Source organism: Nelumbo lutea, chromosome 6 (genome assembly GCF_056320005.1).
Source record: "Nelumbo lutea isolate HS-2025 chromosome 6, American lotus-T2T, whole genome shotgun sequence".
NCBI lineage: Eukaryota > Viridiplantae > Streptophyta > Magnoliopsida > Proteales > Nelumbonaceae > Nelumbo > Nelumbo lutea.
This window is the reverse complement of record NC_142689.1, coordinates 26091706-26106186: the sequence shown is the minus strand read 5'-3', so window position 1 is coordinate 26106186 and position 14481 is coordinate 26091706. Positions and strand designations below refer to the sequence as shown.

General features: G+C 36.9%; 1 protein-coding gene across 3 annotated transcripts in view; it reads right to left on the bottom strand.

Moving 5' to 3' along the window:
• Positions 1-8364: 8364 nt before the first annotated feature.
• LOC148848061 (multisubstrate pseudouridine synthase 7-like) overlaps positions 8365-14481 on the bottom strand; it is a 53054-nt gene continuing 46937 nt past the window's right edge. For 2 of the 3 annotated variants that reach the window (XR_016101200.1, XR_016101199.1), the window contains 5 exons: positions 11230-11267; positions 11075-11143; positions 10639-10990; positions 9982-10124; positions 8365-8646 (listed from right to left, as the gene is read on the bottom strand). Coding sequence is in view for 1 of the 3 variants with exons in the window: in XM_088951776.1 (XP_088807902.1) it covers positions 10600-10990; positions 11075-11143; positions 11230-11267 (498 nt within the window). In the remaining 2 variants the exon portion in view is untranslated. The other variant, XM_088951776.1, reaches the window with a different exon arrangement.

Sequence of the window (14481 nt, the reverse complement as noted above, 5' to 3'; positions counted from 1 at the left end):
TAATTTACTAAATATGCCTATAGTTTCATGGATTTACTAAAATCTACCATATAGTTAGCATTTTACTAAAACACAACTTATAATTTGCAATGTATTTAATCAATTTTCCATTAGATGAGAGTGGAAAATGATAGTGTCGACCCTAATGCTTATTTAAGTAAATTTAATAAAAAAATAAAAAGTAAAATACCATTTTTTCCCTTAATAAGACACGGGCATCTACTTTATTAGCTATATTTGGTCAATTTTGTTTTATGTATAAAAAAACTGTTAAGGATATTTTTGGAATAGTAAATCATGGGCAACCACTCTATTGGCTATATTTTGGATGTTTTAGTAAAATGAAAATTATAAGGTAGGTTTAAGTAAATATGTAAAACTATAAGGTGTGTTCTAGTAAATGACCTTAATAGAGACACATAAGAGTAGAGTTCACATCTACGCCCCACAAGGGGGCACCCCACAGCGTCTCACAGCACATCTCCACTGTGTATTGGGAACATCTCCCGATGATAGTACCAGAACAGATGGTGTCATCTTCAAGAGATGTTCCCAATAAACGACGGGGATATGCTGTGGGACGTTGTGGGGAACAAATGTGAACTCATAAGAGTATACAATTGTTTCATATTTTCAACTTTTAAATAATTAATAATTATTCATATTTTATATACTACTTTTAATAAATTCTTTATAATACAAAAATAACTATAATTAATTTCAGTTAGGTTTATTCATCAAATTGATGAAATCGACCAACCCGATCAACTCGACCCGAGTTGGTCGGTTTTTAGTATTTTAGGTCAGCTTTAGTTAAAAAATTTCCCAATTTTACCAAGTTGGATCAATTTCATTTTGACCATTTGTAAACCAACCAAAATCGAACGACCTAACCATGGATATATATTAATATTTTATACTTTAAATATAATTTTTAATATGAAAAAGTGAGAAATTTCCCATATTTCTTAGTCTAAAATGTTTTATAACATAAATCTATTTTTATAATAATTGCACTATAATTTTTAAAATTAAATACATTTTTTAAGTTTAAATCTTTTGAACCGATTGACCAAACAAAAAATTTGATCCAAATCGATACAACTTGAGTGGGTCAGTTTTCACAAAAGGTCAGTCGATTTCAGCTGATTAGCTCCCCAACCCAACTAGGTCAATTTGGTTAGCCAAATAGCCTACATCCGAACCGAACCAACTCATGAACACTCATAATTTTAGCTAAATTAATAGTTTCATCTCTGATAAATAACATTAGTTTTACTCTAGTAATTATTGAAAATCTATAGCAAAAATACACAATTATTGAAAATTTATAGAAAAAATACACAATTAATAGTCTCATGTATGATAAATAGGAATCAGAGATAATTTAGAAGATAAATAGGAAGTAGAGATAATTTTGGAGAAAGTGGGGGATAGTGGGTGAGGTAGTTTTGGAGTAATTTTAGGAGAAGAGATTATTTAGGTTATTAGGAAAGTGCATCCCATTGGTTGTTTAAAAAATGGCATGGAATTAAAAAAAATTAAAAATTAAAAAAAAGGAGAAAATAGATATTCCCGGCCACCTTGGGAGGTCGGGTCAAATCCTCAGCCACCTCAGCAGGTCAGGTCACCTCAGCAACTCGGGTACCTAGGATGGTGACGAAGCTCGAGAATCTCGGGATGACTAAACCTATCGAAGTGACACATAGTAGATCTTTAAGAGCTTGCCAATCGTCTCTGAACTTTTCGGGATCACGCCGTGTAACCGTAGGCATTATCCTCATCCCGCCCGAATCGGGAGAAAATAGTAAGCCTTGTCAACTAGCGTGATTCCCGCCTTCTAGTGCGTAATAGACCCCTACGGTTCGGTCCGAAGTTCTGGGAGCATTTCAATAGGCCTGTGGGAGCCTAACTATATAAAGGCATCAACCCCCTTTACCCAGGTATGCGCGATTTAATGCATTCTAGCTCTCCAATTCTCAAACTTTCAGTTCGCTACTTACCCACAGTATTGACTTAAGCATCAGAGTGACATTGCCGGATTAACAACCCCGGGTCCTCTGATCCACTTGTTTTATAATTTGACTAGTCATCTATGCAATCACGTTCGAGCTGTCCTCCAGCTAGGAACATCTAGATCGCACACAATCAGGTTCAAAATTATAATAGATTGGGTATGGTTGGTTCAAAACTGGTTTGAAGTTGGTTTCATTCAGTCCTCGTTAGAACCTACGCATTTGTTCATCCCAACCCGTACCCTCACTCCCTATTCAAATCTAGTTTTCGTCCTCTGACACCGTTCTGAAAACACTTCCAACCACGTATTGAAAACTTCTCATATATATAAACCGGATCTACTGCTCTACCCTGGTTGGATAGGAAAAGTGTAAAGAAAATTTGTGCTAGAAGTTTTCTTCTCTTCACTTCTTCAATAGTTAGGTAGAAAAATAGATGGTGATCGAATAGAGAAAATTTGTGAGCTTGTAAGCTCTATAGGGTTAGAATATCGAATTCATCCAAACAAATTGGGAGCGATAGAATAAGCTCTTTAAGCCACTCAACAAGGTTTGATTAGGTGTATGTGTATTATGAAGAGGTAATGGTTTCTATTTTCGTTCATTTTTCTATTTTATTTAATTGTTTCAAACAGTTTTCAATTGAATTGTACTTATTAGTACTCATAAGCTTTTTTATTTTAGTTTTCTTCAACTTATTCCTATGGTTATATTTATTAATACTCAAATGTTTTCTTATCTTGAAACTACTAGAGATGCAATTACACAAAAGTTGAGAAAGAACCCTACAAAGAGGTAATGGTGATAGTTATTTCAACTAATTTCTATCATTATAGTTTTTGGTACTCAACAGATTTTTTATTCATCTATTCATTATTAGTATTCTATTTATGTACTTGAGATTTTTTATTTGAGCTTAGCCATCCTCAATTCATTTCCATTGTTATAATTATTAATAGTCAATTGCTTATTTATTTGAATTTTTCTATTCATTGTGGCATCATGAAAAAGCAACCTCAACACTACACAATGTTGAGGCTTGAGAAGATATTAATGATATAATTATAGAAAATTGATAAAAACCCCAGAAATATAGGTAATGAATCACAAACAGTAAATTCAAATCTAGTTTGACAGTGATCTTGTTTACCGCTCTACCATCAACACACATACGCCAAGTCTCATCCTTTTTAGTCACAAGACGGGTTGGCACAACACAAGGGCTCGTGCTTTCTTTCACCAAGCATTTATCTAGAAATTCTTAAACTTCTCTTTGCATTTTTTTCATGTTCTTTTGGCTCAGTTTGGAAGGAGTACAAGTGCAAATTTGTAGAATGTAAATACATACAAAATATAATGTTTTACGCTCTATAAATTTACATTTGTACTCCTTCCAAATTGAGCCTTTGGACTCATTTTGTACGCTAACAAGCCTTGTTAGGTAAGGTTGCACCAAGAGTAAGATCAATGTAGTGGTGCATATTTCGCATCCAGGGAATGCCATGGTGGTAGTTCTTCAAAAACAACATCAACAATCTCTTCAATAAGGGGTTTCAAAATTAAAGAGGGTCCATTTTTTCTCTTCAATCTCTTCTATCACCACAAGGGCATGAGTTTCATGCTGGTTTATGACTTCCCTCTAATTGGGGAGGACCCAATATAACCTTTACTCAATCCATGAAAAATGAGTAAGCACTTTTGAACCCACCATGAATAGTCGTCTTCCTATCATATTGCTATAGGTGGCCAAGAAGTAAATGACAAATGTCCATAGGAACAACGTCGCACATCACTTCATCTGTGTACTTCTTACTAATGGAAAATTGAATCAAACATCTTTTATCTACTCATACCTCATTTCCTTTGTGAAGCCATGAGAGTTTGTTTGGGTATGGGTGCATTCAAGTTTTGGGGAATGACAAGAGATTCTCTATGGTCTGCATAGATTAGTTATTCTTCTTCATCTAAGTCTTCCTAATTAAAATATTGAGAATCCTCATTAACCTCTTCTTCAACAAAGGAAACCATCTTATGATTGGGGCAAATCAATTGCAATGTCACCAAATCCTTGGAACTTTGAAACACCTAACTTGCTTGACATTAAATTTGTAACAATTATTTTAGGTGTCATAGTATGCTTGGAAACAAGGGTAGTCCCTTGCTTAAAGAAAGTATGATCAAGAGGCGAAACACTCCTCCCACGTACATGACTCCTTAAGTTGTTCCACTTGTGTTGCAAGCTTGACTACATCATTGTAAGCCCAACATGGTTGTAACTCAACTTTGCAATTTTTTTGACATAACCCACAAGATAACAGACAATTGTTTGCTCTTCCTCCTCACTAACACCACACACCGCATCATGAGATGTTCAAATTTAGTAGTATAGTCTTCCATTGAGAACTCCTTTTTCCTGTAATTGTGAATTTTGAGAAAAGCATCCTTGCGATAATTTTTAGGTGAAAATTTCTTCTCAAGTTTTTTCTTCATCTTTTTCCATGTTACAATTTGACTCTTTCATTCAAGAGCTCATCAATTTTTTGAGATTTTCCCAACAAGCAATAGTATGTTTCTTTAGTTTGATTGCTATGAGTTTCTCCTTGAGGTGACCAGATACATCTTAATAGTCAAAAATTTACTCAACAATGTGAAGCCAATCAATGAAATCTTCTGGTTACATCCTTCCTTCAAATTCTAGCATCTCCATTTTGATGTTGAAATCTTGTTGGAAGCTATCATTCCTTTGAAAATGATGATGACGAAAAGCCTCTTCGCTCATTTCTTCAGAACAGGAGTTAATTTAATCTTCATCTTCATTAGAACATTCATCCTCTAAATGATAACGGGGCTCATCATAACTCAAGGCTTCAAAACATTTTAAACATTTTTAGCATTGTTGCACTTGCCTCTTCAAACCATCCATTTCGACATCATGAAGGTCTTGTTCTTGTGGAAGAGAATTACCACGTCCACCATGTGCATGTCCATGAACCATTGGAGAAAATCATAAGTTTTGAATCCCAGATGAAGGAAGAGTGCTCTAGTACCAACTTGGTATTAGAAAAAAATCTCAAAAATGGGGTTGAAAAGAGAGATGCTAGAGAGAACCCAAAAGGAAGCTCGCTATCCTCCAGTAGCTTTGAATTTCTTAGAGGGGTACCATTAATTAAGATCTGATAGGATACAGTCATAATACACTCCATGACCCAAGACACCTATTTCTCATAAAGATCAAACTTTTCAAGCACCTTTTCAATAAATTCTCACTCCAACCTATCATATGCCTTTTCCATATCAATTTTACAATCCATCATACTTGAACTCTTTTATATATATATAGCAAGAAATATTTCATGGGCAATGAGAATGTTAACATTAATTTCTCTATTAGTCATACGGGCATTTTGAAATGGGAAAATGATATTATCCAATAGGTGCTTAATCCTGTTAAACAAAATTTTAGCTATAATTTTATAGATGACATTACAAAGACTTGTAGGGGGTATTTTTTTTTTTTATAGTTTTCACATTCTTACTTTTTGGGATCAAGGTGATAAACATTTTATTTATGATCCCACAAAAATTTCCACTATGAAGAAAGATTTCACAACTTCCCCAACAATATTCCAGATTTTTTTCGTAAAACAAGAGCATTCAGCCCATTTAGCCTTGGGGCTTTTAGCTCCTTGATCATTCCAAGAACTTCAAGAATTAACCCAACTATTTATTTCTCTAATAAAATTCTAGATTTCATTAGTACCTTCGGATTTGAATCTTTGAACAAGCTTGTCACTAAAATAATATGAGATTTTCGTTTGGTCACTATTCCAAGATCCCTTATTGTTTTTCACAGCCAAAATTCTATTCATTGATATTCTAATAGTGGTGCTAGTGTGAAAAGAAGTTTATTATTCCCCCCATTTAATCCAAACAATTTTAGATTTTTGGACACAAAAGGCTTCCTTACAAGCAACGGTATTATCAAGTTGCTTTTGCAGAGCACCCTCAAAATCTAGAAAAGCAATATTATTAGGTCTCCAATGATTTGTTTTTGAGATGCCAATCTAGTCATAATACTTTGTTTTCTTTTGAAAAGATCACCAAAATTAGGGATGCAACTTGGGCAGGCCCAGTTCTAAAGTTTACACAAGTTGGGCTTGGATTTTTAGTCCTTGGGCTAGACTAAGGCCTAAGAAGTTAGGCTTTTTTATTTGTTGGTCCAAACCTGAGCCTAGCCCTTAAGTAGCCCAAACTCGGTCTAAGCCCAATCCAACTATACATACATATGTATGTATGGGCTCATTGACCAACCCGAGCCTGGCTCAAGCCTAGACCTGTTCATGGGCCGGGTAGCCCGATGGCCTGGCCCAGGCCAGCCCGCACCCCTGTCGGGCTTGGTCATGTAATTAGGCCCACGGGCCTGACCTCAGGCCTAACACAGTAAGCCCGACTGTGCTTCGGGCCGGGCTTGGGACTTGTCAAAAAAGCCCGGCCCGGCCCGACTCAACATTATATATTTTATAAAATATATAATATGTATTTTATATATTATATAAATAATATAATATTTATTAAAATATATATTTATAATTTAATATATATACATTTTTTATTCTTTTCTTTATAATCTCTCTCTCTCTCTCTCTCTCTCTCTCTCTCTCTCTCTCTCTCTCTCTCTCTATTCAACCGCTTCAGTAGTAGTAACAGTATGGGCTAAATTTCGGGCTCGGGCCCAAGCCCGGGCTTCGGGCTTTTTATGAGGGCCAGGCTTGGGCCCAAGTTGTAGGCCCGACAGTCGGGCCGGGTACAGGCTTGGACCTTAGAAAAATCTATTAATACAGAGTGAAATCCCGACCTGACCCATGAACAAGTCTTGGGCTCGAACACAACCCAAGTGCATCAAATTACAGTGTAGGTTGGGCTCGGGTTGGGAAGATCGGGCTTGACCTCGGGCTCAAACCTTAAGCCCAAACTTTAGGATCGGGCTCGGGTTGATCATAAACCTGGCCCAACCCACCCGACTTACACACCTAATCGAAATGATTTATATTCCAATATTTTAAAACTTTAATGAGGCTATTTCTTTTTTTTTTCCCAACAAATTAAAAATCTCTTTAACCGTTGACGCCTTAACTCCATGCTTGCCTCACCACTTCCCCAATGTTTGGATTGAAACATCACATGGCTTCAAACATAAAAGGTTTGGTGCCCACCGAAGGCATGCATTTAGTATGAAGTAATAGAGGAAAAAGATTAAATGCAAGGAAAGGTAAATTAATGAGATTTGCATTGGGGAATAATCTCCTCCACAAGTCAATAACTAGGACCCAGTCAAGCCTTTCCATGGTGTTGTTATTTTCCATGTAAAATGGTTGCCTTTCATGTCCAAGTCGATGAGATTGCAATGCATGAGCTCATTAAAAATATTGATCAGACTGGGACGAACCTCCCCACCTCCTCTCTTCTCAGATGACCTGAAATTGTTCGAGTCCCTAACAACACACCAAGCTCCATCAGTATGGGAGGCAATTTCTTTAACTAATTTCCATACTATTCTTTGTTCATTTTTATTTGGAGGATATTTTCTCGTACTGTTAAAAGAAAAAAAAACATTAAAAAGGAGATTTTCTCGTACCACACCTTTACCAATTCCCAATATGAGAAATCATTTTTTGTAAAAAAATAGGGTTCAACTATGATATGAAAAATATATGATATTTAAAAAGCATTTGACCAATCAATTGGAATGATAAACATGATAACGAAGGTGTTATTAATCAAAATTCATGGGTGGGTTTTGATTGGTCAAATCTCTTTCCATGCCATAACCAAACATCAGCTAGTCTGAAAAAATGGATTTCAAATGTGATGCTGATGGGGTCATTTTTCAAACAGAAATAATGCATGGATTCCAAACACCAGCTTAGTAAATGAAAGTAAAGCAATGTTACTGCCTGTAACTGTGTACGATATCTAGGTGTAACCTATAGCCTAGAGGGCTTGCTAAGCGTCCATGGCGAAGCTGGGAACCTGGGGCATAACCGCATAACTAGACATGTTGGAGATTGACTAGATTGAAATCTCCTTGGTTACCACAGAGCGTCAACTTGCTTCTGCCAACGAATGCCAACCAAATAAAAAAGAATCATCCTTGAGGTTACGTTTGGAAATGATGCAAATAGAATATAAATCCTGATTTAGGGTAAATTTGCACTCTAATTCACTTTTGCCTGTATTTAGCAACATTACATTTATGCATTGACAAATGACAGACCAATGCATACTTACATTGATAATAAGATGTAAAAGTACTTCAATAAAAAAGAAATAAATTTGCATTCATGTGGGATTTGGATAAAAAAAAAAAAACATAAGCTTTATTGAAATTCATGTTTGCATCCATTACAGCAAAAAGTCTAAGAAGATAAATTTGTCAAGTGTAAAACTAATACAACTTTGCAATTTATATGAATCGTTTTACACTCTACATATTTGCATTCACACTTATTTGCATCGTTTCCAAACGAAACCTTCAGTTCTGCTTCCCGGCTCCTGGAGAAGTTGAATAGTCGATTAAGCCTCTCTTCAAGCTCCCTCGAAGATCTAACAGTATATCCATGACCATGGGTGACTGCAGATGAATCACTAATCAGGGAAGCAAATAATATTGTAATAGATTTTAATTCTATCCCGCAAGGAAAAACAACCCAGGAACGAAAACAAGAGGCAGTGGACGAACGATCATAATACTTTCCTCAAAAATGTAAAAGATGCAGAACCAATTTCCAATTTTCAACTTTTCAGGATCAGCCTCGTACCCAAGAAGATTATTCCATTTCAAACTTTCAAATATAACATGATTACTAAGCACATGAGAAACAAAATTCAGAGTGATAATCTCCAGTATATACAACCACCCAAAAAGAAAAATCCTTGCCAATCCCTTAAACATTCAAGGATTTCTGGATATACGTTACTAGATATAACCTCAACTCACTAGATGTTTCACATTTTTATTTAAAACAAAACCTCGGAAAATGCAATAGCAATTTGACTGCGCAAACCATAAGAGTCATAATTATTTTAGGGTTTCACTTTCACCCGTTACTTATTAGACAAATTGGATATGGGGTACGTACAAAAGAAATTTCATCACTTGGTTGTCTAGCAAAAAGCGGATTTTATTTTGCTTTCTGTTGTGCGTGGCTGTATGCAGTTTCTCGATCCACCTAATAACAAACAAAATTTTGTTTTTGGATGGGAAGTTAAAAATTTCATCACTTGGTTGTCTAGCAAAAAGGGATTTTATTTTGCTTTCTGTTGTGCGTGGCTGTATGCAGTTGCTCGATCCACCTAATAACAAATAAAATTTTGTTTTTGGATGGGAAGTTTCTTTTGCGGCATGATATTTTACTAACGCTAGTACATATGCAACACATCAGAATTTATGCTATCAGTCCATCATTGCATTATACACATGTCAGGAAGATAAAGTTAGTGTCATTTTTTACTAGTGTGCAAGATCAGTACTAGATTGAACTAGGGGTGCATGAACTCAAGAGGAATAATTGAATCAAACACCTACCCATTAATCAAAACAATAAAATATATCATTTCTACTAATTCCCGATAAATTACGGGGAAACCATTGTACCAAGAAACCGATGTTCTCTTTTCAGATTTATGTGGGGACCAGGGGAAGTTTATTTTCCTAGGTAAATTAACTTTTCCATCTAAGGGAAAGTTGTCAACACTTGGATGGGACAAAAATGCCCCTTTTAATAATGAAATTTTTATGGCTAAAATGGTCATTATTTTATTTACCTGGGAAATAAAAGAACATGGGTAAATGCACTTACCAGATAAGTGCCTAAATATTATCATGCTGCCAATAAAACATAAGCAAACACACACATAAAAATCAAGTTAAAGAAGGTACGCTCTAAACATATGGGGCGAATCTTACCTGCAACTTTCATGTTCCCCCTGCAGTTTGTTCATCACGTAATCCGATTTATCATTTCCAAGAAAATATCATATACAAGTTCCAAGACACCCTACATCTTCATTGGTGAAAAATTAGTGGTTCTGTGTTTTCTGAAAGGCAACCTGCATATGACAAGGAAAAATCAATATTGCTCAGCCTTTTTTTTTCTAATTTTTTTATGGATATTACTCAGGCATTCAAGGACAGAATGTAGTATGTCTAGACTAGAAACATCAAGCCGGATGCCCATTTCATGCTTAAAGAATAAAGTTTCCTAAAATACAAGTCAACTTTCCACAGCACATGGAAAAAAGCCGAAAGGGGATATCAGCTAGTTCAGTTTCCCCCAATACTCTCTGTTATATCCAACCACTGTAAATCTAACTAAAGCATCACTTAATGTAGTTCTTTCAAATATGCAAAACATACACATGGTAGCACAAGTTTGCACATTTTAGTGGTTAATTAAGAATGCCCCCATATTCATTATCCCTTTACAAGCACACAGCCTAAAGCATGATCACATGTGAAACATACAGGTTAATTAGGACAACAATAAAATGTAGCATACTTGATGCACTATGATTCAAACCCAGATTAAAACAGGACATCTGCAAAAGCTTCGATAGAACATACAGAAGTTGATGTTTTTAGCAGCTCCCTTATGGCCATTGTGGCATAACAAGAAGCTGGAAGAGTAAAGCCTAACTTCAGAGCCACCTGGGGTTCCTGAGAATCACAACCATGGCCACGATTACCATGCAGTCCCACTTCTTTCACATCCTCAGCCTCACTATCGTACTGTGTATATGTTGTGTCATTTTTTAGGTTCACTGACTGCTTCGCACAGCCAGTAGTGCAAATCTTGTCCCCACCTGCATCAGTGCAACCCTCTTCTCTGATATTATGTACAGGTCCAGTTTTTGCAATAACACCCAAATCTGTCTCCACCAAGGGTACATTACCATCTATATACTGGATCAATTCCCTGCAATTTAAATGAAGACCCAGAACTCATTATTAACAATGATAAGGAAATAAGGTTTTATTGATACAAAAAAATCAAGCATACCAATCAAAGTCAATTGGCTTCTGGAAGACATGCCTATAGCCTCCAGTCATACAGGTTATTGAGAATTCCCTGGAAGGGTGATCACATGTATTAAAATCTGCTATGGAGATTGAGAAAGATGTAAGATCTGGAAAATTTGAGAGCCAAAAAGTTACTTGGTACTGTGTACGCTCTCCATCAAGCTGATGCCATCCTGAGATGTTTGTTAAAATGTAACCAACAAACAGCATAAAAAATCATAAATTAATACGATCAAACTCAAATTTTCCCTGATAAATAACAGATGCAAGGGAAAAGCTTTTTCTTCCCTCTTACAAGCTAATGCAATTTCCTTTTTTTTTCTTTTCTTTTATTATCCTTTCTTCCTCTTGTAAAAATTGAAATATAACAGAAAGACGGTTTATTATCTCTGTTCAGGTTAATAAGCATGAAACTTATTCAATAGCCATTCTTTCTTTTAAGAATACACATTGATTTATCTGAACTTCCAATCCGCATGGCCATTCTTTCTTTTCCATGTTACTATTAACAAAGCAGTTTTTTTTCTTTTTCTTTTTTTTTTTAATTATGCTCAGTTTGTTCGCACTAGTAAAACACATAGGAATGCAAATTCTGGTTTGTTTTTTGCTTTAGATTTTACTTTGCTTCAGGTGTTGTGTTAGGGCACCAAGCAAAGATTCAATTGATCAACTTCAGAAGCCTCCCATATGGAGGTAGTATTCTAGAAGGCGGCCACATCAGAAAGAAGCTCAACCAACTGGTGTAAGTTGACAAGCTTCTAACTGTAATCTGTTTCTGTAACCTATACTATGTTACAAATTGTCAATGATATAAGAAGCAATGGGAAGAGAAGAATTCATCTGTGTGTATGTGTTCTCAAGAGGTTCACCACCCTTGAAGCAGAGCCACCAATGTCAAGTACCTGGTCATTGTCAATAGATGGTCGAGTTGACCATATGGAGATCCAGTTACACAAGGTCGCCAGTGATTTGTAGGAGGTAAAGAGACCTTGGTGGCGGTGGTGGTGCAATTGGAGAAGGATGCATCCAGCAGCAACCACAACAATGACCAAGAAGGAGGAAGTTAGGGTGGTGATTGGAGGGGCAGTGGCATGATTGGTGCTTGGCCAAGCAGGATTTCCCTACCTAATGCTGAGACAATCCGGTTCCTTGGATCTTTAAAGATGAAAGATGATTTGACTTCCACGAAACTCCTAGACAACAAAGGGTACCATAGCCTCTTTCCATTTAGAGGGCAAGGCTATCTTGTGGTTCCAATGGTTCCACAGAGCCAACCTCAGGCCTCTTGGGTCAATTTTACAAAGGTCCTTTATGTGCAGTTTGGGCCTACTGGGTTTGATGATTATGATGAATACTATTTTCAGGTAAGGAAAGAACTAGAGAGGCTGCCAAGGAAACAATAATGGTGAGAGTGATACAGTGGGTAAAATCCATGGAGATGTTTGCTGCATGCTCAACTAGGATATCCTGAAAAGCTGGAAGGAAGTGGCCAATGCTGAGTACCATAAATCCACTACAAGCCCTATTTGATCTCCGCCAGTAAATGATTACATAAATTTAAACTTTGATGGAAGCAGTACAGGTAATCCGGGTCCCTTGGGTATTGGTGGGGTGTTTAGAGACAATGAAGACAGAATTGTTGGCCTATTTTCAGGCCCAATTGGAGTAGGTGATTCATTAAGGACTGAGGTGTTGGCTGTCATGGAGGGACTGCAAAAGGCAAAGGACATAAATATAAGAAAGCTGATTATAGAAGGTGATTCAAAGCTGGTACTGGAGTGGCTACAGAAGGAAGAAAAAGGTATTTGGATTTTTAACAATGAAAATAAAAGGTTCAAGTGCTTGACACAAAATATGGAGGTGAAGTTTAATTGGGTAAAAAGAACTGCAAATGGGTTTGCTGATGTATTAGCAAAGCAAGTGGTAGGAATGAGTAATCTGTTCTGGGCTCAATTGTAATAGCTAAATTATACTACGGAGAGTTAAGAAAGTTTACCTCTCCTGTTCTTGTATTGTTTCCATATTAATCTTAATGAAATCCGATTATTGTTTAAAAAAAAGATGAATACTGTTGAAATTAAAACAAACTGGGTCTATTAGAGACTATTAGTAGAATTTGAAAAATTATCCACCCAAGTCCAAAGGTTGGCCAGAAAAAGCCCTTCTAGGATGTTTCATAAGGGGGCTCAAGGAGGAATATGGGTGATGGTCAAGGCCCTTCAACAACCAACAGTGTTAGCTGTAGTAGGGTAGGCCAGACTTCAAGAAGAAAAGCTGAATCGGCACAAGTGCAATTAGGCCCACCACTCGGCCCACTTTTGAAAACCCCCCAAAGGGTGAAAACCTTATAGGTTAAGCCTCCTATAAAAAACCAAACCATTGTCCCATTCAAGAAGCTCTCGTGGGATGAAATGCAGGCCCGGAGAGAGCATTGTTTGTGTTTCAATTGCGATGATAAATTCAGCATGGGACACAAGTGCAAGAACCAAAAGCCTTTCTCTTACAAACTGACTAATTTGAGGATGACCTTAGAGAAGAGGGGCCAGAAGCTTCATATCTTACAGATGTAAATGGGGAAGTGGGCCAACAACTTCCAGAAATATTTTTATAGGCTCTTATTGAGCTGCCATCGTCCCAAACTATGTGAACGGAGGGCATTCTAAGGGATTGGTCAATTTCTGTGCTAATGGATAGTAGTTGCCAGTCGATTCCCACATTCATGATCCATGTGGCTGATGGTAACAATACTCACTATTAGAACCACGAAGGTAATAGACCCAAGTTGCATCAAGGTTTATTCAAGAAGAAAGCCAAGAGAGCCACATGGCCATAACTGAAGTGTAACAACCAAGAGCCGGAATCCAAGATTTGATTCAGTGTAAGCCTATATAAGGTAGACTGCTACAGACATCAATAACAGAAGTTAATACTCTCTCTCTCTCTCTCTCTCTCTCTCTCTCTCTCTCTCTTACAACAGGAGGCTAGACACCTCAAACGGTCTCTGAGTTAGGCAGTACCTAACAGGTTGGTATCAGAGCCATGCCAACAAAACGAGCTTTGGCCATGGACGATCGAGTTGATCACATGGAGGTCGAGATTCACAAGTTTGCAAATGACCTTAAGGAAATAAAGGAGGCCATATCAATGGTTGCTGCCAGATGTGAGCAGACAAACCAAAATAGGGAAAAAGAATGTGACGAAGAAGGGTCCAACCACAGTAGTAGCAGGAGATCAGACGGCCACAATTGGAGACTAGGGAAGCTTGATTTTCCATCATATGTCAGAGAACACCCGATTTCTTGGATTTTCTGAGCTGAGCGGTATTTTGAGGTCCAGGAAACGCCGGTGGCTCAAAGGGTAGTAATTGCAGCCACCTACCTCGAAGGT